Raw genomic sequence first — 23687 nt, 5'->3', positions numbered from 1 at the left:
CTCATCTGTCCATCCACATGGCTGTACTTATCCTTGCATTTTAAACTTTAATGCCCAAGTGTTCTCTTTTGATCATAGTTGTAAATGGTTTTCATTTTAATGTTTAAAACATTGTCTCTCTTTTATACCATTAGATTGAGAGATGGATGGGGAAACCATCAGTCATAAATCTTGGATGAGAGAGCTGCACTAATGTAAAAAGATGCCAGGCTACATGTAAAGCAGTGTGTTTTTGGGATGGAGATTACAATAATGCCAGTGCAGCACAAAGTGCAGGGAAAGCTCCCCTCATGTGGGGAAATGGAGGGACAGATGCCCTGAGTGAGGAAATGTGGAGGTAGAAGCCTAATGGACACAAACATGCATAAATAACAGCAGCCATCGCTTTGGGCAGAGCTTTTAATAAACCCGCATCTATCCACTGAGCCCTTCAATGTATCCATCAGTAGTGGACGATAATGGGCCCAGCAGGCCCGTCTGACTCACACTTCAACAGATCTTCCTCCTGGTGCACGAGGAACAACCCAGAGGCTTCAGCGATCTGATGAACTGATTGACAAACACATTGTCAGGGTGTCAGAACGCCAAAACAAACACCTCTCAGTCATCCTTATTGTCCACTGACAAACAAACCAACAGACAGCCTGGAATCCATTGTGCTGATAAAATCCCCCATCCATGAGAGATAGCAAAAAAAATAAAAAATGTTGTGGAGAAATGCCTCTATGGCAGATCTTTTTTTAAGCGTGTGGACTGACAGACGGCCTGTTGGCACGTCTTCTTATCTAAAGGGGATGCATTGAAGGGACCTCCATGGAGAGAAAGTGACACAAGTCACGAGTGAAGCTAAATGTCTTGACTGTGTCCGAACCCCTCTGGCCACGCGACGCTCCTCCACTCTCCCCTGTCTGAGCTCATCACAGCTCCGCTGAATGAGGCCTGCTGGCACAGCACCTCTGTCAGACAACTGCAACTCTGGCCTCTGCCCCCGCATCCCCCTAGCTTCCCCTCCCCGCCCCTCCGGGTCTCCAGGCCTGATTAATCACACGCATAATACAGCGGCGCACTGTCGCCAGGGAGCAGCCGGCTCATTTCACGACCTCGGGAGCAAGTGTGCTTTACAGCACTCACGCTGTTAGCTAATTAGCGTCAGATCAGACACAAGACAACTGTGAGGCTCCGTAATGAGACTCCAGGAGGAGCCCAGCCAATGGCTGTATTTAAATGTAATGAGGCAGCTAATGACCAACTAATCAGGCTGTTTGTCTTGGGGAATGGGCGGCTGAGGGTGGAGGAATTGAATTCTTTACATAGAGAGCCGGCACGCTTGTAGTTTCATCGTCATAATATTTACTCTATGAGAATGTAAAGTTATATTAGAATACGTTTTTTTCTTTCTTCAGTCCAGTTTGTTCTTGCATATCGTACATTTTTATATTCTGTTTTAATGATGGAAATAAAATGAGAGCATCCATTCAGATAAAATAGTAACAACAGCATCTTTGATCATACTAATCAAAGCTGGCTCTGTCAGCATGCGTGTTGACAAGAGGCTGAACTGCTGTGAGCTTTAGGAGGGCCACGCTCTCCGACTGTGATGAATAACTATCACTGTAATGGGGTTGTGCTATAAATTTGGAGCTTAAATAAAACTGAGCAGCATCTTGTGGCAGACTCAGTAAACACGGGCACCAGTGTAACTGGTTATTTGTCAGAATGATTTATGCCTGCAAACATGCAGTAAAAACAAATTCCCAATGAAACTAAACAAGGGAGAAAGTTATCTTTAGTGACAGAGTGCACACAATTCTCGCTGACTTCACAGAGGCAAAAACTAGGTTGGGTCATGCTAGAGGTCTGTAAATGTGACGGCTCATATGAGTATGAAAAAACATACGTGATTTTCACAATTTCAAAGATAAGTATGTGCGACTGATGCAGACAGAACACGTACATATCTTTTGTTGTTGTTTGATATGATGCTAACTTTTCCAATGCATTTTTAATAGGGTTTTTATTTCACATGATTTTATAACAAGCAAAACATGATTACCATACTTGTAAAACTAGTTGTATCAAAGCACTGTACATGTAATGCCCAGTGGGAGGAAGCAGAACAAAGTCTCATCTGTCTACTCTTCTTCTCTAAGACTCACTCAAAGGTAATGCAAGAAGCTAGTTTACTGGAGCTCTTTCATTTTAATAAGCATACCCCATCTTATTTGCTCTGAGCAGAAAGCCAGGCAGCGCATCACATCAGAGAGCTGAGTTCTAATGGTGAGGTGAGAGCATTGTTCCTCTGTACTCGTCCGCAGGAAACACAAAACAGCACTCAGGCTTCCTGATAAAGGTCGGCATCCCACTCACCTGCAGTAATGAGACCCGGTGTCAGTGCCAATCAAAGGCATGTCTGCCGTTTTGATGAAAATGTTCAGCGGTGTCGTTCGCAGGTTGCAGTTGTTGGTACGATACAAATTAGGGAAATCACTCTGCTCATTACAACACCAAAGGGTGGGCTCCTCGGGGAAGAGCCAAATGTTTCCACACTAGTAAGACATGTCAGACTGAATCTGTTCTGCCTCAGCTGACTGCTGCTCCTTTAAGAGGTTAGATCACCGGGCCGGGCCACTGACTTAACCCCTGTCTGCTGTGGGAATGCCTCTGTGTCCCTTTACACATTACATTATCAGAACTAGATCATTTCAAACATCCTTTTAGGGTTTGTTACAGCCGCACTAGCTGCTCGTTGAGCGCTTCTTTTTCTCATGTGTGAATTTGTCGAACCATTCTGGGCCGAGAAAAGAAATAAGCCACATTCAGCCAATAGAGAAGTGCATTAAGAGGACCCAGAGCAAGCGGTCCACATTTCCTCACATCAACACCTGCCATTTTAACACAATAGAGGCCAAACCCATCCCTTCTCCCTTTATCGCTGTTTAATTTGAAGTGTTCTCAGGCAGTATGTATTCCACGTCGTCCTTTAATGATTTAACTTTGCTGTGGTTGTAAGATGACTCACAGGGGAGAGAGCCGCATTAAATAAATAACAGTGATAAAATGTAGACCTCATACATTTCAAAGCTAATGCAACTAGCGGTGCAATAGGAGCAGCTGCACACAGTCCTGGAGCGGTAATTTGATTGATTTGTTGTGACAGCAGCCAAATAATTGAGAGTGAGAGGTGCTGCTGGAGATGAAGCGCAGGCAGAGGCAGCTTCGCCAGGCAGTCCCGGCAGATATGGCACCCGGGTTCTCATCTCTGCCATTGATATCTGCCAGTGGTTTTATTGTTTGTCTTAAGCAGCTTGGAAACATGTGGGGTTACTGCCTTTGTGACAGTTTGGCGACGGAAAGGGACGGGGGGGGGGGAAATCACCAATTGAAATTGTAGCGTAGAGAGGGTTAGAATCAAACACACAAATTTACACTCAGGCTGAAGCGCAGGTTTACTGTACCTGCAGGTAGGAACACACAGACACTCCCACGAGACGCGTGATTTATACTCTGATGTCTTTTTTGAAGCTGAGATGTAAGTAAATTTCCCCTCTGGCGTTTCACTTGTTGCAGACATGCTAATGATTTGTTCTGAATTCAACATAGATCCGTTTCATAATTGCACAAAAATAACAGTACAAATTATGCACAGTGTATTTAAATATACAGCAATATTATTTTAATCTATGCATCTGAAGATATTTTCATGTTTTCCGTCTGGTAAGACACAATCGTGCCGTTTGTCTTAACCTTCTGGCTCTTGACTCGTGTTTTGTTTCTGTGGATGGTGGCAGTGTCACTCTGGCTCAGCCGTGCCACAGGACAGCACACTGCCAGAGCCTGAAATAGAAAGAAAGAACAGAAAAGGGGGGAGGATGAGTCTTTATGGCGGTGTGGAGGAGGACAATAATATTGTTAATCAGATGTGGCTGTGTCTGCTCCTCCACAGCAAACCCTGACATCTGCCCTCACTGGTAAACACTGAGGGAGGCTTTTTGCAAACCTGCCATAAACACACGATCTACAAGACAGTCTCTCCACATTACACAGTATGTCTGTCTGCACTGTGTATGCAGGGAGTGTACTGCATTCATTTAAATTATTTTTTTTATTAGGAGAGAATAGGTTTTGAATGCCAACATTTTCAAATTAGCTTCCAATGGCATTACTAGTTAGGAAGATGCAGAATTATTCCATTTTAATTCAGCTGTTTTCTACTCCCTTAGCTCCTGTGCTATAGCAGATTACCCTTTCCCCGGTGCAATTACCTTTTTAAATGTGAAACATGCTTGCTGTTGTGTCCATTGAAAAGTATTCCAAGTTATGTGAGTATTCTTTTATAAAATCTCAATTATCTGAACTTTTTCCGAAATCTTCTGCACACTGATTTCCTCAATAAATATTCAGCATTTAAGATTCTTGCATATTTATGGATTATATGTCCCAAACAATTATTCCCCATCAATCGTGTTCATCTTTTCATCAGAATAATAATCAGCATTTTGTTCCTGGTGAGTAGACCAGTCGATCACGAGTCTGAGGTTTAAATAAATGAGGGAGTAGTGGAGCTGAAAAAAATTACAGTACATAATGTGTATTGTTTTCATGATATTTCAGCCCTTGTAAAATGCTTCCAGTAAATGCCTTGACCACTTGACCCCGGAGTTGTTTTGTAGAAATTACATCTCACTTTTTTTCCCCGTTTTCCGGCCAGACTATTTCCGAAAGATTTGCTAAAGGTCTGCCATATTGCTGAGGTGCATTTCGGTGGCTTTCAGCAACAATCTGTAGTCAAGCATTTTAAATGAAAATTGATTTGTGATTTACATGGTCAGTGAGGGGAAAATGAACTTATGAAATGTTGTAAATGAAATATTAGACAAGGTGCAGTGGGAGAGAGCAGACAGAGATGGTAATCTTGTGGAACTGGAATTCCCGCCTGGCAGAACTGGGTGACATTTTACATTTATCTGTGTTCTGCATGAGTTGTAATGTTAATGGTAATTTTATGGGACTGAACCGGAATGAAAATGGTGTTATCACCGATTGCTTCAAATGTGGAATTGTGTAAAGTAGCACAGCTGCATCCTTTATTTCCCATTTATCAGTAATGTGAGTTATTGCATGATCTGTTCTCTTAGGTTTTTATCAGTGTTTCTACTGAAATCACACACCTCTGCCACAGGATGAAATACACACACTGCTGTATTTTCGTATTAGTATGAGTGCCAAATGTGCGTGTGAATGTGTCTCGCATTTTACAGTCAGTGTATGCTTTTGTTAATGCTTTCCTGTACTTTGCATTCAGGAATGTCCTGATATAAATAATTCAAGAGCGTAATGATTCATTGTGAACACCTGCTTAATGCTACTATATGTACAGCTTCATTTTGATATACTGTATCTGCACTTTTAATATAACTATACATAACATTCTAATTTAAACTAACATCTTATCAATATGGATCAATCATGGACTTAATAATACAAGCAAATCAATGTAGCATTACGCTCTAATCAATACTACTTACACTCAGACCAGATGTTCTAATTTTGATCGATACCTTGTGCAGTGAATGTTTCCTTTTCCCACTCTGGCCGTGTACAGCATGTATGGATTTTCATAGAGCTCGGTCCTCTGTGTTTGAAAAGGAACAGAACCAAAGAAGTGAGAAGAACAAACAAAGCGGTCGTGCTGCAGCGGCAGCGGCAGAGGGGCTGTGGGAGTCTGGGAGCCGGTCAGGATCACACAGAGGTCATTTTTAAACACGACTCTCCGGTTCCCCGTCTGTGAAACCAAAGAGTCTGCGGTGACATTTGTCAGCAGATGGTATGGAACCAAACCCCTCACCAGCGGGGACGCCTTAGCCGCTGCTAAAAGCTATCTGTGGTTACTAATTGCTGACCAGGGCCTAATTACCTTAATTAATGGCGGTGGTATCTGGGGGCCAGATTTGTGGGGCTTTTATCAGTATCACTGCAGCTTAAAAGGTCCCGTAGGAGGGCTGAGGAGTGTGTTAAGTCCCGTGGGTGCTATTTCTGGACTAACTGCAGACACATCACAGATGGATCCTGTGGCATCAGTACAGGACGGCATGTTTGGAGAGAGAGATATCTGTTACTTTCACATCATAAGTAAAGCTCACTATCTCCAGCTAGGGAGGGAAACCATTTTCCTGCCTTTCTTTCTGAACATATTTTCTACTTTTTTTCCTTCTCTCTCATACACACTAGCCCGTTTCCTGAATTACACTGCAGTAATTCACAATGACAAAGTAGACTTAGCACCTTTTTCCACAAACCGTGGGGGGTTTTGTTCAGTGAGCTCTCACTGTGAAATTAGCCCCGGTAGTTTCATTTTCCAGCTGCAGTGAAATGGTTAAAAGACACAGATCAGCCAATATGAAAATAGAACTGATTCAACAAAATCTGCTGCTTCCCCTTGCTTGCTCGTCACCCATCCAGAAGAAAAAAAACGCCCCCCTATTTTCCTATTTCCCCCCTTTTTTTCTCCTCCTACCCCATCCTCCCCTCCTCCTCCAACCCCGTCAGGCACCTTGTCCGCATCTGAAGAAGGCTTGTAAGTTTCGGGTGCATACATTTCTTTTGATGATATATTGTCCCGGTGCGGAATTTCATTTACTGCCGCTGCCCTTTGCTGAACCTGTTGCTAGTCAGTGAGCACGATAAGCGTATAAGTAGCATGCTACTTCATTCATCATACATCGTTCTGGGCTCTCAAATATCTCATATACGATTCAGGAAGAAACTACTAAACCGGCACAAAGGATCCCACCAGGATCAGCTGAGGTTCCATTAAATGCTGTGCACAAAATAGAGCACAGTTGGTACTTGTTATCAAAAACACATTTTTCAGCGGTGCGTCTACAAAATATTAGCCTTCATTGCTCGGTGTACACATTGTTTACGTAGCACGGGGAAAATGTATCTCAAGTTCAGTGCTCATGTTGTACATAATTCCATTCACATTGCATTTTGAATGCATGCATTTTGAAATCTGTTTTTTCCCTCAATCATTGCGGCTGCCCTGTGTTGTATTAAACAGCATTAATAATCACAAGAGGCTCTGTGTCACTCAGAAGTCTCCACATCACTAAGGCAGACAGTGTTGTGCTGCTGGGCATGTTGTGCTGTGTGAAAGTGCTTACACGCTCCCTCAGACAACCAAAGGGAATAATTAAAGACAGAAGATGGAGGCAGAAGAATGGAAAGCAAATCCCATTGTTTGGGGTTATTTCATCCCACTGAATTTATTTTTCTCACTTTCTTTCGGTCTCTTCTCACATTCCTCCCCAAATTCACTGTGGGTATGTGGTACGCTATCAAAAGCATATGTAAGCGAAGCAGCGCGGAACAAAATCCCTATGATGTCCTCCTCATACCCACATTGTCTTTTGATTATTCTACAATCATTTTATATCGGTGTAAGTTGGAAAGGAAGGCAAGGCTTAATAACCCCATAATATACAATACATAGCTGCTCAGAAACCACAACGCAAGATGTGTTTTAGACGATTTGAAAACAAGCGGGCTCATTCCTCATTTGTTCTCTTTTTCGCTAATGGCATAATTTTTTTCAAGCCCTCAAAATCCAAGTTGTTACCAAAATAATCCACAATGATATTCAAATGTAGGGTGCAATAGACTATTAGAGCAACCCTACTCCACTCCATTTCTAGAGCAATAAATGTAGCCCCTCAATCTCTCTCAGCTTTTACTGTCAGTCAGAGAGCACTCAGTCATCTCCGTGCATCAGGCCCGCAATATTGATTTTTCCACCCACTGAAACAGCCGCATGAACATAAATTTTGCATGAGGCTTTTACTTGCGGCCTCCGCTTTGGTCTGACAACACATGATGGGGCCATGAACACGCTGTAATAACCCAGTCTGTCCTGGCAGGCAGACAGGCTCTCTTTTTATAAAGACGACGGCGGAGGGAGGCAGGGGTCCGGCACCTTCTGGATTCGGAAGGACGAAAGCGCTGGACCCCTGACCGAGCACCACGGTAATACAAACTGTCCACACATCTGAGTGGAGAACTCATTGCATCCAATAGCAGGGGGAACCCTCAATGTGCACAAGAGAACTTGTTTGTGTGGTCCTTAATTTGATTTAAGAAGATGTTGTATACATAACAGTACAGTTAGATATAGTTAATGTAGTTAAATACTTCCTCGTTTAGATGATTTCTTGAAATTTAAACCCCTTCATGGCACAGGTCTGCTGTCTGTTCTCATCTAGGTCTAACACTTCTTTCTTTAGGACAAAACCTGATTCAATCACATGACAAAGCACTTATTTATGATTTATGAATAGAAACCTCAAGATGTACTGTAGGTAATGAAATTAGTTTTTTGTTTTGTTTTTATCTCCTGGAAGTTTCAGTTAGTCCGTTTTTTCTTTAAATCGGGCAGTGAACCAACTCATTTCACTGATAAACAAACCTTCAAGCTGAGAGACTTCAATTCCTTTGTGAAAATAATTCATATAGTCTTTAGTTGGAAAGAAAACATGCACACTTTCTGCCTCATTAGCACACCGTTTGATTGCACAGATCCATATTAAAAAAAGAAGGCTGCAATATAATTTTATCTCAGGAAGGCAATCGTGAAATTAATACTAGACCTTACTTTGCTTGGGACCCCCTGGAACTCTCTCAAGGGCCCCGGATGGTCCCTGGACCACACTTTGGAAATCAATAGCCTTGCCTAAGCAACACAGAAGAGGGCAACATTATGAAGCACACAGGGATTTTCTCGTATGTGTAACATCTCCATGGAGAGGATTTGATTCTTTGAAATGCTTCCCCCAGAGTGAGAATCCTACAACACAGCTTGATATGGCCTTGCATCACAAAGTGAAAGCATTATCTCTGGATCCCTACAAGCGATGTGGTTTACTCTCTAAAATCCTGTGGCTCCGCAACTCCACTCAAATCTTAACTGCCTATTTTTTTTGTAGTCGCTGAGTTTCCCTGCAGCAGGACTGAAACAGTGATGTTGCCTGCTGTGGCTCTGAGTAATGCTTTTATTCAGTAGCTCACTAGTTCCTTTATAAAGTTTCATTTTCTCCATGTTTATTCCAGCCATCGCCAAGGCAGGAGTCTATTTTCCATTTCTTTAACGTGATTACCAATTGTTTGGACTCGTGGGTAAAAGAGATGTAACTATTTTTACTCTGCTGCATTTATCTGGACGCTATAGTTTACACATTAAGATTGTACATAGCTAGCAAAAAATGCTGCATTGTTATGAACAGTGAAATTCTACTTACACATGAATGCGTCAGTAATATAAAGACACTGTAAAACATACAGCAATAATATAACACTCATATATGCCGTCTTTTTGCATTCTAAGTACTTTCACCTTTTATGTACATTTAGAAAAAATGTCTTTGTCTCTTTATATCGCACATTTTTTGCTTTTTCATATCTTTTTAAATGAATACAAACGTTTGCGCTGTGTTCAAGTTCACAATTTATTGGCAACAATAAATTACTCCATAAAAAAACGTCATCGACAGATTGATCACGAATGAAAATAATGAATGATTTGTTCCACAAAGTGACTAACGTAGATAAAAGTTGACAGTGACCGAAAGAAACGAGTGCAGAAGCAGTGGCGTTATCCACTTCATCAGTGAGCGAGGGCTCCGATCTAATCCGCAGACTAAAAATGACCTTCCTTTGACCACATTTGTAATTACCAGATCTCATAGAGGCTAAATCTCCTTACCTCCAGTGGAGTAATTATCAGTGTGACTCTCTGAAAAGGCAATTGAGACAGTGGTTTATGGACTCCCTTAGCGGAACGTGAGGCAGAGCAGTAATGGGGAGCTTGTTTGTCCCCTCTCACCTCTCTCGTTAGAGAATGACAGCTGTGTTTAGACTAGAGCAGTTCCTAAAAATACAGGGCGGGTCACATTGGACAATTTCATTCACTTTTGACAGCTCATCTGCTGCCTCTGATTAGCTCTTAATATACAGCACGACTAAATGCTGCCAAAGACATTGAGCCCTACAACAGCAGGTAGACGCATGTATTCCAACACCAATTATATCTTCAAGAAAAGCATTCAGTGCACACACACACTGATCTGACATAAAGGCCACTGGATTTGATTCATCCTTGTGAACTCAATACATTCTCACCAAGGTTTGTACAGTCGGCTTTCCTTTTTGACCCACAGGAAACTTGAATTCCTGCGACATGAGTTAATCACTTCTGCCTTCGTCTGACCGTACTTCATTCTGTGTGGAGCACACGCAGTTTGATGCAGTCCTTTTGTGTAGACGCGATGACTGTAGTCACACTTCCGGTTGGCCTTGGCAGGGCCTTTTCTAAGGACTATAATATGATGGGCACCTATTCCGATAAACTTTCTGGCAAGCCTAAATGCATCAATATATATTTCTACATTTGCAGCTGCTGCTTAGTTTGAGGTGAAATATGGATGTTATGTTGTGTGTATCTTTGCTACAATTGTTTCTTATGCCACTTTCATACATGTACAACACACATACTACGCCTATGTGGCAGTCTTTCAGCATTCATGCCCTGCATGTTGATCAAAGTTCACATATTGGTTTAGTTGTATGTAAGATGTCTGGATCCTCCACCTGCACACAAACAGTCACAAACACAAACGATATATATGACTGTTAGGGAATGGTTGTAAACCAAGGTGTTGTGCATTGAGAGGTAAACAAGGAGTCGAATCAGCCCCAGAGAGAAAAGTGCCGTAATAGGGGGGTTGGCAGGGACTACTGGGATGCGCTGGTAATGAGAGAGCATGCTGCCTCCCCCACCTTCACTCCTCAACCGCACAGGAAACAAAAATAGCATTTTGTCTGACGAATGAGCAGACTTTGACCTAGCCTTACGACCTCTGACAATCAGTCTCGCTTCGTCCTCCAGTACTTCAGAAGCTGGGGCCGGGACAGTCTAAGATAACAGTTGATTTCTACCGTGGCACTAAAGCAACACTAACAAAAATAACAGAGATGGCAGACAGTTTCTCAAAGCATGGAGGTTGGAGGCCGTCGACTTGTGCTGGTGTTTCATGGTCCCAAATGATAGTAGTTAAATGGTTAAATGGAGCACAAAATGCCACAGTTCAGCTTGTATCTGATCATTTAGCTGCATGACTCCCTTTTTATGATCTGGCTCATTCCTCATTATAAACATTAACACAGGCGAGTTGTGACAACAGTGAAAGTGGGAACCCCTTGCACTCACACCCCCCTCGGGCGCGATGATCAAGTGGGAGCGCTGCTTGCATCGCAGTCGGCAGAACTAGTGAATATGAAACACAACAAAGAGACAGTAGGAGATATAATGAGCCGTATAGGATCCCGGCACCCTTTTGCCCTCTCTCCATCATACGTGAAGCTCCCGCTCTCATCCTCGGCCTTGTGTCTGCTGGAGGAAAGAGCACAAACAATTAGCTGAGACAAGCCGTTTGGATTATGTGCTCAACCAAAGCAATCAGACAGCTGTGGTTAAAAGAATGAGCTTCAAAATGCCAGTTGCCCAGTTAGAGAGGAAGGGAGGGTCAGTGGTCCTGACAATCTTAACAAGATGACAGAATTTATAAAGCACTGCTGTTAAAGAATATAGTACCTGCGGTGTAGCCCTTATAATAAGGCCACATGGGGCTTCTTCCATATTCCCTCTGTATTTGTTTTCTTTTGCCTCATATTTTTTGTTGTACCTCTTGTTCCTCGGCGTAATGGTTGGCGCTGCAGGAAATTCTTCAGTCGTCTTTGATCTTCGCCCGGTTGAGATAATTTTTTGACAGAAGTCTCATTTTAGCCCTGCTTTTGTTTCTCCGTCTTTGTTTCCTTTTATTCCATCTTTAAAAAAGGGCTCAACATTTTGTCGTGGCGAAGCCGCAAAGGGAAAGAGCCGGTCCTGTCAGGGGCTCGCCGATTGCTAGACAACTTGCCCAAACATTTCAAGTGAGAATTGGGCTCTTGCCGTTTGCACAGGTGATATATAATTCATGACGCGGGGTGTGAGAGAGGTGTCAATGTGTCAAGAGGTAGAAGAAATATAAAAGTATACTGTTTACTGGCCGAGAGACGATGGCTTTCTTTTGCAGAGTGAGGAAAGAGGAGGATCATCTGATGTTCATCAAATGTTCATATGTGCCTGTCCTGGAGTCGTAGTGACCACACTAATCAAAGACTTGTCTGCCCTGATGTTTTATTCATCTTTTATGAGGCAACCATACGTAAATTATTTAAGTGCATCGATTCTTTATGTATACAAGCTTGCCTACGCCTGTGTTCACAATTGTTCGACTGCATTATCAACAGCTGTTCAAAAACGTTCTATTGTTATTCATTCCTTTGTGTTTCAAGACATTTTAATACTACATTGTGGATGTGCTTTCTCATAATGATTTATATTAGGATGTAGTGAGGGGTCTTCAACGTGTTTCATTCAATTATTTTAGAGAGAAAAATAGTTGCCTTTGTGCAATTTAATCAGTCATAATCTTTTACTTTTTAATCTTTTTAATGTGTAGTTGGATTTCTTTACCAGTTTGACAATTCTAAGCTAATGAGCAATAGATATTGCACAATAGTCATATGTTTCAGTCAGCAAGATTGGTTGATTTAGTACATTATATAGTATGTATGTTTTATGCTGTATATCTATCTTCTGGTCCAGGTTTAAATCCAAACCCGGTAAACTCCATCACAGTTTCTTTCTGCAGTCCAGTCTGTCAGACTTGTCCCCTCTGAGCTGGTACCATCTTTCACTCCTGAGGAAATCATGTTGTGATCTGTTTCTGTTCTCATTTGGTTTTCTATACAAAGCTAAAACATCACACAGTCAACAGATTAACTGTGTGTTGAAACAATATATTCTTACATTTAAAGTAATTTGTATTTGTTTATTTTATTCCCTTTGCATTTAGCACGGCCCATTTTTCGTGTCACTGTCTACATACATTTTTTATGTAGAATGTAGTTTCTTTTAAGGATTTCTTTTGACTGAAAAAAGGCATTGAAGAGCTTTCTGAATGTGAGCACAGGTATAAAAACACTTCATCTATCCATCATATATGTGTAGAAACTCAGCTTGTCCTTTTTTCTATTTAAAGAGCTGTGAAGGTCAGCTTAGATGTTGTTTTTTTGCCCAATTCTCCACATATACGTAGTATCATGTGTGATACCTTAGTAGACGTTATTTGTTGTCTATCTTCTATTTAAGGTGGACATTCTGGCTCCTCGGGAGTATTTGCATGCTGGTGCGGCTGCAGACTGGCTCAGCCGGAGTGTGAATCGTTTTTTTAAACAGCATAAAAAAATGTATAAGCATTTAAATGTAGAAATTAAGTTCTAATGGCGCTCCATTATTGGATCCAATTAGTTAATGGGTTTATTTCTGAAGTCCTCCAGTGAAGATGGATGTCTCTTTCTTATGAGATTTTAAGCCATTAAACCAAAGATTCTGACATTCTCCAAGTGACAATGAAGACTTTTGGCTCCAGAGAGAGCAATTATATCAGTCAGGCTTGATAGCTTTGTCCTCCAACTAGCTAAATTAAATTCCCTGACTCTATCATGCAGCCTAAAAACCCTGGAGGACCTTGTTGTGGCTCCATGCAATTTGCATCTGTCTCTCACTGTTCATGCTATACATCCCACACCTCCATGTGTACAGTGTTTCTATCGGAGGTGTGAGCATGTTCTTCAAATAATGAGGGCTTGCTGTTTATGTGCTAAAACACATGTTGTCAGCTCCAATCTGATTTGCGTTTGTTGCTCTCTATATGGAGAGTTCAGGTCTCCAGCACAGACAAATCAAAAAACTCGCTGTTCTTCCATCAACAGCTACCTCATCACTGAGCTCCCAACTCCAACACCTGCAGCAGCTCCAACAGATGCAGCACCACCACCACCAGCAGCAGCAACAACAGCAGCAGCAGCAGCATCAGCAGCAGCATCAGCAGCAGCAACACCATCACCAACAGACCCTCGCCCACACCCAGAACCAGCTGTCATCCCAGCATCACATGACCCCGCCTAGCCAGCAGCAGACCTCTGTCCCGTCTCCGGGCTCGACCTGCTCCTCCCAGCACTCCCCGCCGCACCGGCCCAACCAGTCACCGGCCCGCAGCCTCCCTTCGCCCGTCACCCCACCCATGCCTTTGCCGGTGAGTCCATGAGCTGCACCAATAAAACTCATTCTGATACGTTAGCTCATTGGCATCATGCCAATCTGGAACCGACATTCTTTTGTTTAATTGAATATGTTGTATTCAATTTAATATGTTTTTTTATATTGAATAATGACCAAGAAACAGTATTTAATGTGGATTCATTGTTTCCTTCTGACTAATATCTGATGCAATGTATCCGATATGTCGGCCAGTATCAGCTGTATTATCCATCGGTATTTAAGATCGGTGCTTCGCTTTTGCATGATCTCACTCACGCCATTGTACGCAGATACAAGACTCCCTGTAATAATGCACATCAGGGACACAATGTATATGTTATATCACAAGGAGCATAAAAAATACCCAACTAGTTAGTTACTACTTGTAATTTCTGTAATTCTTCACTTAAAGATCGTGAACGCTGCATAGGCAGCGTTCACGATGCTTGATTCTCTGTCCGCACTTGATCTCTATCAAGCGACAGTGTTTGAATGGAGGCTGGCAGCTCTTCTGTCTTTGTGGAGCTATTAGAATATGCATCTTGTTGCTGAAGCTTTGACGCATTTGAGCGCATCAAACCTCACCACCAGACAAGAAGCCCGACTCAGATCCTCCTACGGCAGATTCAGGAGGGATTCTGAGGTTGTCTAACCTTGGAATATCCAGCTGTAATCAGTCCCTTAATCTTCGCTGCTCTTCCTACTCAACCTCCTTTTTAGTCACTTTGTCCGTCCATCCATCTCGGCCCTTCTGTCGGTTTGGCTGTCACTGTGTGACGATAATAACCTATTTTATATCCCTGTGGTTTCATTTCTGGTGGAGACTGGCCAGGGTCGCCTTTCCGTCCCTGGTCACATTCATCAGCGTCAGACCCTTATTGGGTTGTGGTGCAACCTTCTTTATGGCCAGGATGAGTTGGGCTATTTGTTTCCCCCTTGCAGCCCTCTCCGGCCCTGTCACGGCCTAGTGAGACTCAGCAGGAAAAACAGCCTCTGGATTTAATGGGCTCCAAAGGCTAGCCGCTACATTGCACCAAACACACTGTCCAGTCTGTCTGTGGATACAAGAGCGACTGACCAACATACAGATTCACACATTAAGCTTGCACCGGGCAATGCACAAAGACCTTGGATACCAGATACACTGTAATCAGACCATCCGACTTATAAGTTTCTGATTTATGAGGCAAACACTATTTCGTTAAATTTCCTGTGCTCTCCCTCTCTGACTCCCAAAGGCAGCAGGGTTACTTTAGAACAAGCGCCATGCATCGATAAGGCTGAGACCCTTAGCGTTATACAGATTGTCTTCTTCTAAAAGAAGCAGCGAGGATGATTATGATGACTGAGGACAGAGCTCCCTTGAGGGGAGCCAAAGGGGCCACATCAGGTATCATTAAGATATTGCCTCATCAAATAGGATTATGAAGTGTGTCTGTGTGCATGTGCGTGTGTGTGCGTGTGTGTGCGTGTGTGCGTGTGTCTGTGTGCGTGGGAGAGGCAGAAAGGCCGTAAAAGGTTTAGTTTCTCTGGGTCAGTGCTAGTGTTGTCAAAGAGTGTGTCACCCAGCGAGGGCCTCGCCCAAGGACAGGTCGCAGGCTCAGCACCCACTCAAAGATGCAATAGGATTTAAACAGCAGCTCCTCCTCTCTCCACCACCCAGGTCATTGATTGGATTTTCCGTCCCAGTATCACTGTGGTTAATTCACAGAAGTTTTTTAAATTTGTGCAGACTCCTTGAGCAGAGACCTTCTCACAAACACACGTGAATTGCCACCATGATCCTCCTTTTGTTTGTTTTAATTGAACACACAGAAGGGCATTTCTGGTATTTCCATGCTTCACCCGGAGGAGCTGGTCTGTCATAATTACGATAATACAATCAGCATTACACAGATAACACACCGTCATTATTCAGGCGTGCTGAATTACCCAGCCATTCCACTATTTGCTGAAAATACAGCACAGAGCTGCAGAGAGACAAACACTCATTATGTTCCAATTAATGTCCCATTGTAATTCTCATCTCATGGGAGGTGTGTGATCTTCTTGGTAAACCCATATTCAGGGAATCCTGAGCATTTGTTACATCCCTAGAGTTTTTAGTGTTTGGTGTTTTTAATTTGTAAAACAGAATTAATTAATTGGCGTATTAATATCCCGATTAGAATGCAAATCACACCACAACAGACTGTGTCCCCTTGAGTCAATGGTCTGAACTCCGATTACTGGAGCTAATTTGGTTTAAACAGAGTCGGAATTTGCCTTTCTGCCCCGCCCACTCCCTCTGCTCCCCAACATGCCGAGTGCAGTGAAATGCGGCCTGTGGCTGCCTTAAATAGCCACCACAGTGATGACAAATAGACGGGGGGAGATTATGAAATTTACTTAAGTGTGTTAATGGGCTGATTGCAGGAGCCCGCTGAATTTTTGCTGGAAGTTGATTGATTAGAGCTGCGGGTTTTCTCCACGCCCGGAGAGCTCAGGGATTTGACGGGGTGAAGGCGCTCGCCAAGTCTGTTACACCGGAATTGATCTTAATTAGATCTGAAAGACCTGCCACAGCAGAATGGTCGCGGCGATTAAAATGAAAAACAGGAGAAATTACTGATCAAATTAATCATAATGTCGGGCTACAGCTGTAGGTCTGGTGTAATTTGCCACTCCAGTGAGTTACATCAGCTCAGGCAGGGAGAGGAGAGGTAGTACATACTGATCCGTGGCAGCGGGAAGCTTAGGCCAGCCTATCAACTCTCTTATTCCTGTTCAAATGCCCTGGACCCTCCTGACCCTGCTGCGCCATCCAGTGGAGCCCCAACATCTCTCTCTCTCTCTCTCTGGCTCTGATCTAATTAGTCGTCGTCTTTTTTTTTTTTTCAAATCCTTCTACATTATGTCTTTCTTCATCCGGGGGCAGCATCTTCAACACTGTCCCTTGTCATGGCTGTCTTGTCACCGGCATGTTGTGTGTTAGCTAATAGCCTCTGACCTTGGTCCAGTGTCTGGCTGGCTGGTTTTCGGGAGAAGGGGGGGTGGTGGAGATGGAGGCATCCTGTCTTCCTCCTCCGTCAGACTCCGTCTGTGTGTCTGTCTCTAGTCCCTTTCGCAGTCGTCTCCTTGATCGCTGTCAGAGCCCCACACTGGGCCTGTCCACTCTCCAGCCGCACACTCATAGGGGTAATTACAGCCTAGGGGCCTGCCTCCTACCCCTGTGCTCCACAATTTACCACCAAAGCGTCCACAGACATCTCTCTTCTTCCCCACTGCACCCCGGCATCACAGGACCGCAGGGCCTCAGACCCACAAGTGCTGCAATTACCTGAGCCTCTCCTCTATCCTTTTCTTTCTCTCTCTTTCTTTCCTCACTCTCTCTAGCTCTCTCTCTCCCCCGCTCCCTTTTCTACCCCTTGGCTCCCTCACTATTCCCTGGCAATCAGCCTTCATTAGAGGCCTCTGGTGAAAACCCATCGTCACCAAGGTCAGCGGCTGCCAACCACAACGGCCTTTCAGAGGCCTGGCTGTCTGCAATCTCCCTCTCTCCTCACCTCCTTGCCATTCTGCCCTCCATCTCCTCCCATTCGCTCCACCATCCTCCTTAAGACTTGGGCCCATCTCTGCTGCTTTTGTCTCCAGCTGAGGCCCCTTCAGACACTCATGTCATTTTTTTTTCCACTGCAGTGCACTTTTGCTTATGTCAACCGCTGTTAAAATCTCCACTGTCCAATTTGCTCCAAATGTGTCTTTTTTTATGGGCGGTGGGTGTCTCTCCCATTATATTAACTTGTGTATTAAATGAGCCTTGCACATCGATTAATTGATTTTCCAGATTAGCTCCACGTCTATTCAATTTAGCGAAACGGGCCGCCATGATTCCATGGGGTATTAAATCAAAATTAAAATGACATGCTCAAATGTAGACCCAATGTCTTATACTGTGGCTTGTCGATGAAACTGGCAACGCTTAAGTTGAGGAAAGAGTCTATTATCTATCAAATGTCTCATAACTCAACTGTGGTGTCTGTGGTTTGGAAAAAGATCACTGAGTTTATGAACAGAAACATACATTTACAGATGTTTTTCAACTGATTTTGCAGTAAATTACTTTCAGAATATAATTGTTTTGAGTGCTCGTCAAAGCCAAACAAATACATGTATAATAATAATAATTATATTTGTTTATTTAGTAGTAGTAGTAAAGTACAGGACCATGAGGGTGAGTTAGCTGTGCTCCTCATTCAGAGGAGCACATCAGTGCATTTAGTATTTCTCCGAGGCTTAAAAAAAAGCACTTAGACCATCAGTTGTCAGAAAACTTAATAAATCAGGTAAATAGAGTTGGGTAAATAATAGCGTGGAAAATGTGGAAATCTGGGTTTTCAGTATTTCCTATAATACTGGCTGCGGTTCTGGTAAAGTTGTGTTCTTACATTTAACATGAATCTTAAGGTGAAGATGCCAAAAGATCTGAATACACATGAGCTGTAAGACGCCTCACATGTGTCCATTATCCACGATAACACGAGTTTTAAAATCACACTTTTCTCATAAAACCGTTAAGTATGAATGGTTGGTATATGGTGGCAGTCTGTGTGCTGCTAGTATCGGCTGTGTGGTTTAGAGCATGAACAGGCCCTCAGCTCTCCAGCAGCTCAGCCTAGCCTCTTATTAATGCACAGGAGATCCGGCTCTTAAGAAGGCAGAAAATTGCCTTACATAACAAGCGCTCCACAATTTAGAAATACAAATGTGCACTGTTGACTGAAGCAGAAAATAAGACTGTTGCCCATCAACAGAACCACATTTCATATGAATAATTATAAAGCATGGGAGCTAGATGAGGAAAACAACCTGACCATGACAGCTCTACTACTTTTATTTACTTCAAATGAGGGATTAGGCAGGAAGAAAATCTACAGACTTAAGGACCAACGATGAGCTCTGAATTTATAAATAGGGAGAAACTTAAATTTATCATATTTCAGAAGGATCATTTCTTAACTTTTAAAATTACACCTCAAGGCTGCCTTGCACTTACTTTTTGGCTTTTCTGGTTTTGCTGGGGTTTCAGACTTCACTTGTTTTCTTCGCTTTTTGAGGTCTGTGATTCTTCTAAACGTGGCTCCGCTGCTCTCGTGGTGGTCAAAGGGCTTCCGGCTCCGACACCCAACAGAAAGGCACAGCTCCCTGATCAGCCCACATGCACATTGGGGGCAACACCTATTAGACGCCCACAGGGGAGCCCTCACATAGAGCACCAAGCGAGGGCTCACCTAACAGAGGATAAGGAATAGGGTTTCTTTAATTATGAGGCAGGGCTGTGACATTGAGTTCCCCCCTTCCTCCTCCAGCAGGCTCCCAGACACTGTCTAAGTGCTCCGCTCCGCTGAGGAGGCCAGTCCCCCCGCGGGGCGCGATTCCACTGCCTGTAATTTCTGATGCCCATTAGTGACCGCAAACAGAGCACCGGTTCACACAAGGAATACAGCCATGCAGCGCTGCCACGCTGTAAAAAAAGACCCTTCTAATGCAATGTTATTGCATTATGCCCTCCTCATAGACCAAGTCAAAAGTCCCATTTGTGGTCCCTGTGGAATATTATTAGAAATTCTTCTCCACAGTGTTTTCAGTCGTGGTTTAGCAACAACTATATTTGGTATTTTGCAATGTATAGTGGGCTGCGTAAATTGAAATTCCTCTAAACTGTACCCTGCTGCCCCGAACTCTATGAGGAGCATTTTTATATGTTTTTTAGTGGAGGATTTTAAGCCCTTTTTTATTATGGGAATGTGCAATTGATGGTTTTGTAAATAGACTCAACTAGAATGCAAGAACAGTGCATTTTTCTTAAGTCAACTCCTCAAAGAGGGGAGCCTCAGGAGTCAAAACTCCAGTAATCAATACAAATACGGGTGTAAATGTCATCAATTCATCTCTCCACTTATGCTGATTTAGCTTGTGCCAACGGTTGTGTATATTTTGGAGCAGAATACAGAGACAGTGAAGCAGAGAGACATGGAGGGAGGGGAGTGAGGCGGATTTATCGATCAAGGGTGACCACATCTTAGCCACAGAGCCCCTCTCTCGTGATTAATCTTAGGGCTTAGAGTCGGCCAATGACACATGACAGGCCTCCCCCTCAAACTCCTCCATTTCTCTTCATTACTGGCCGTATTTTTGGACACCACAGTGGAGAGTAATCATTTACCTTTATTGTGTTTATAAAGCTGCAGCATGGATGACCCTTCCTATATTGAATTGAGGACATCAAAAGATCACTGGACATTGATTAGAAGGATATTAAAGTCATTCAAATGCTATATTTATATGTCAAACAACCGCAGAGTGAAAAGAGATTTCCAACTAAACGAAAACAAATGGGAAGTCGTCGTTGCAATCTAAATGGAACCCCTGAAACCAAGAAATATATTGTATTACATATTGAATAATTGAGGCACTTGTCATCCAAAGGCTGAGGAGAGTCTTCAATAATACACCAAAATCACAGAGTTCATAATTTCTTTATGCTCTGATCTTCTGGCTCTAATGATTTTATTTTTTTGTTTCTCACAGAAACCCCAAAAACGTAGCCAGGTATCTACTTTAAAGTCAAAGCCGGAGCAGCAGTAGATTTACTGCAACACCGGTTTAACGCTGCTATGATTTCCAACCCAACACGAGTATGGTACAGAAATAACTGCACCAAATATGTCACATCATGAGCTGAAATGGTCAGCACTTTCCTGTAGATACTTAATCACCAAGTAGTTTCAAATTTAATACATCTGGAAACAGCTAAATATTATAGATCATTCCTCAGGAAGAGAAATAGTGTAAGAGGAATGTAGTATAACTTATATTTTTACTCGCTGAGTGTCCCCTAACCAGAGGAAATACACTGCTGCTGTGATTGATGACAAAGAACCCACTCTGAACCTCTGTGCCTCACAATTATCAACAAATGGGCTGGAGCAGATTTTATGTCATGATTAAAGCTGCTGTTAATTTCACATGAGGGTAATGAGTGGGGAGATTGACGGCCACTGTCCGACACTCCATCATCCCTTTATAGTTAGTTTAAACGTTTTCACGACTCTTTTCCTACTTCATTTGCATTTTGCCTCATTAGATATGGCCATTTCTGAAGCTGCCTGCGATATCCATTTCCTGGAGTTAATGCATTTTATTTGATCAGCCAAACCTCCTCAGTTAACTAGCTGTCATTCTGGCGTTTCATATGACATCACTCCATTAGCGCCCGCCGTGCCACCTCCACACCCACACCCGCTGCCACCACCATCCCTCCAACGCCTTAAGCAATTACAATGTCCGACCGTCTCCGGATGCAGCGTTATTGTATTTTGCCGGGTGTTATCTGCCCCAGTTGTTCTATCCGTCTTTCACTTCCCAATATTTCTCCTCAAGAATGGCTTTTTTGGGGGGGTTATTTTTCACAACGGTTGGAGCAGAGGCCCAGTGGTGAGCAATAGCCGGGGCTCGGAGGACTCAGAGTGCACGACCACGGTGCGAGGCCCCGTTAACCGAGGGACCAGAGGTGTTTTGGAGGGCCTAATGGCATTTCGATGTTCATAAGCACAGAGGATGTGAGGGAGGGGAGACGGGGAGGTGGGGGAGAGGCCGTTTTGGGGGAGGAGGAGAGTCAACAGAGGACTGTCAGCCAAAGACTAGCAGAGTCCTGACAGACAGAGAGCACGTTTTCTCATGTCACAGCTGATTACATTCACTCCGAAGTGGGAAAAGAGCAGGGAGGAGACAGAGATGTGAGGCCGGGATAAACGAGGGAAACTTCCACGTTGTTCCAGAGATAAAGGACATTTTTCTCAGAAACAATAGTGCTATTGACTGTTTTTTTGCACTGTTTGACCCACTTTGACGCAATTTAGTCTGAGTGGTAGCAAGTAGAGCATGAAGACGTTGGCGTGTGTCACATTTTGTCCAAACGTACTTATTCCACCTGTAATCAATCGGAAAGATGTTTGGAAAAGAAGAAAAAAATGTTGTATCACTTTCTAGACAAAAGTTTACATATATCTGCTCTCATTGTCAATTAAAAACAATATTGATCACCAATTTGCAAAATCATCCTATGTGGTCTTATATTCTCCTTTTCTCTGATGTGTTAGATATGTTTGATTCTGTTGTTGAATCATAGATGAGCAGAAAATAGGTTTTACACACCGCTGAAGCCCGAGCATAGACAAATCTGCCTGATGGTGTCTCCACCACTTTGTCCATTTACCTTTGCTCTTTTCTGTCCTGTGCAGGCCCCGGAAAAAAAAGCAATTAAGTTTAAAACGGCCACATGAAAAGAGCAAAACCAAGAATAAACTCCACAGTTAGTTTGTGTCAGACAATTTTTGTTTCCAGGGGTCTCTCCACGGTTTGCGGGGACGCTATTTTTCCTTCTATTCCTGAGATTACACGGGTTGCTGCACCAGGTGACCCTCATGGTCAAACAGGCAACGGAGAGCCTGGCGGAGTTTAGATTCCCTCCCCTTCACACCGTCCAGAGAAAAGATGCATTTTTAAGAGTTTGCAGGCTTTTTTTTTTCCTTTCAGAGACGCTTATTTTGTGTTTGCTGATCCCTGTGCAGCCCTTTATATTTGGCTATAATGAAATGTGATAGTGCAGAGAGTGATAGCAGTTGTGGTGACTCAAAGGTGACAAGATGATGTCACATGATATTATGGAGGTTTGAGTAGTGCTAAGGTCTGCTGCTGCACAAAGTGAGAATATCTTGACAAAATAGACTTTTCGGACTTGTATTTAACATCTCAAACATTTCTTGAACAAATACACTGGCTTCAGTTTGTTTTTGTTATCCCAGCGCTGACCAGAGTGGTCGACGCTGCTGAAAATCCTCTTGACGCCCCTTTTTCATTGGGAATGAAAAGAAGGAAACACAATGGTTAACATGCAGGCTCTGCAAGCTGGAAGATCACTGTTTATCTCCTCCAACACATGCAATCAGTACAAATGCCGGGCCCGGTCTGTCATTTTGTGCCTCCAGCCGAGGTGTTGAGAGGAGTCACCGTGGCGGAAAATCACCTGTTTAGGTGTTGAACACCGCCTCGCCTCTCCTTATTCCTGGCTCTCCTTCCAAGCGCTATCTGTATTACCCACTGCCAGCGAGGATGCAGCAAAGAACTGCGCTCTTTTCTCCCAGATTTACCAGAATAACAGAGCACCTGAAAGGTCTATCATCGAATGAAACTCAATGGTAATGTTTCAAATAAATCTGAAAGCTTCTCCAACAACCTATCACTCACGCAATGACACCAAGCACAGCAGATTCAGGGAGACTCGGGGTGGGCTCGTCCGAGCAGATCACATTATCTGTCTGTTGATCTGTAGCCTTTTTTAGCTCTGTTTAACTGCCCTGTTGGCTTTTCTCTGTGTCCACATTCACTATCACAACACCCATAATACTGTTTTCACCAACACGGCTTAGAGACCCCTGTATCAACACTTAAG

At 43.2% G+C, this 23687-nt stretch overlaps 1 protein-coding gene across 1 annotated transcript in view; it reads left to right on the top strand.

The window, feature by feature from the left end:
• Nucleotides 1-23687, top strand: part of pou6f2 (POU class 6 homeobox 2) — a gene marked incomplete at its 3' end in the record, with an annotated part of 68146 nt that overhangs the window by 26502 nt on the left and 17957 nt on the right. Inside the window, exon 5 of the mRNA XM_079234084.1 lies at nt 13867-14189. Within this exon, the coding sequence (XP_079090210.1) occupies nt 13867-14189 (323 nt within the window). The remainder of the gene's footprint in view (nt 1-13866; nt 14190-23687) is intronic.

Source organism: Taurulus bubalis, assembly GCF_910589615.1.
Source record: "Taurulus bubalis genome assembly, chromosome: 18".
NCBI lineage: Eukaryota > Metazoa > Chordata > Actinopteri > Perciformes > Cottidae > Taurulus > Taurulus bubalis.
Note: the sequence above shows the minus strand (reverse complement) of the source record. Positions and strands in the feature narration are given on the sequence as shown.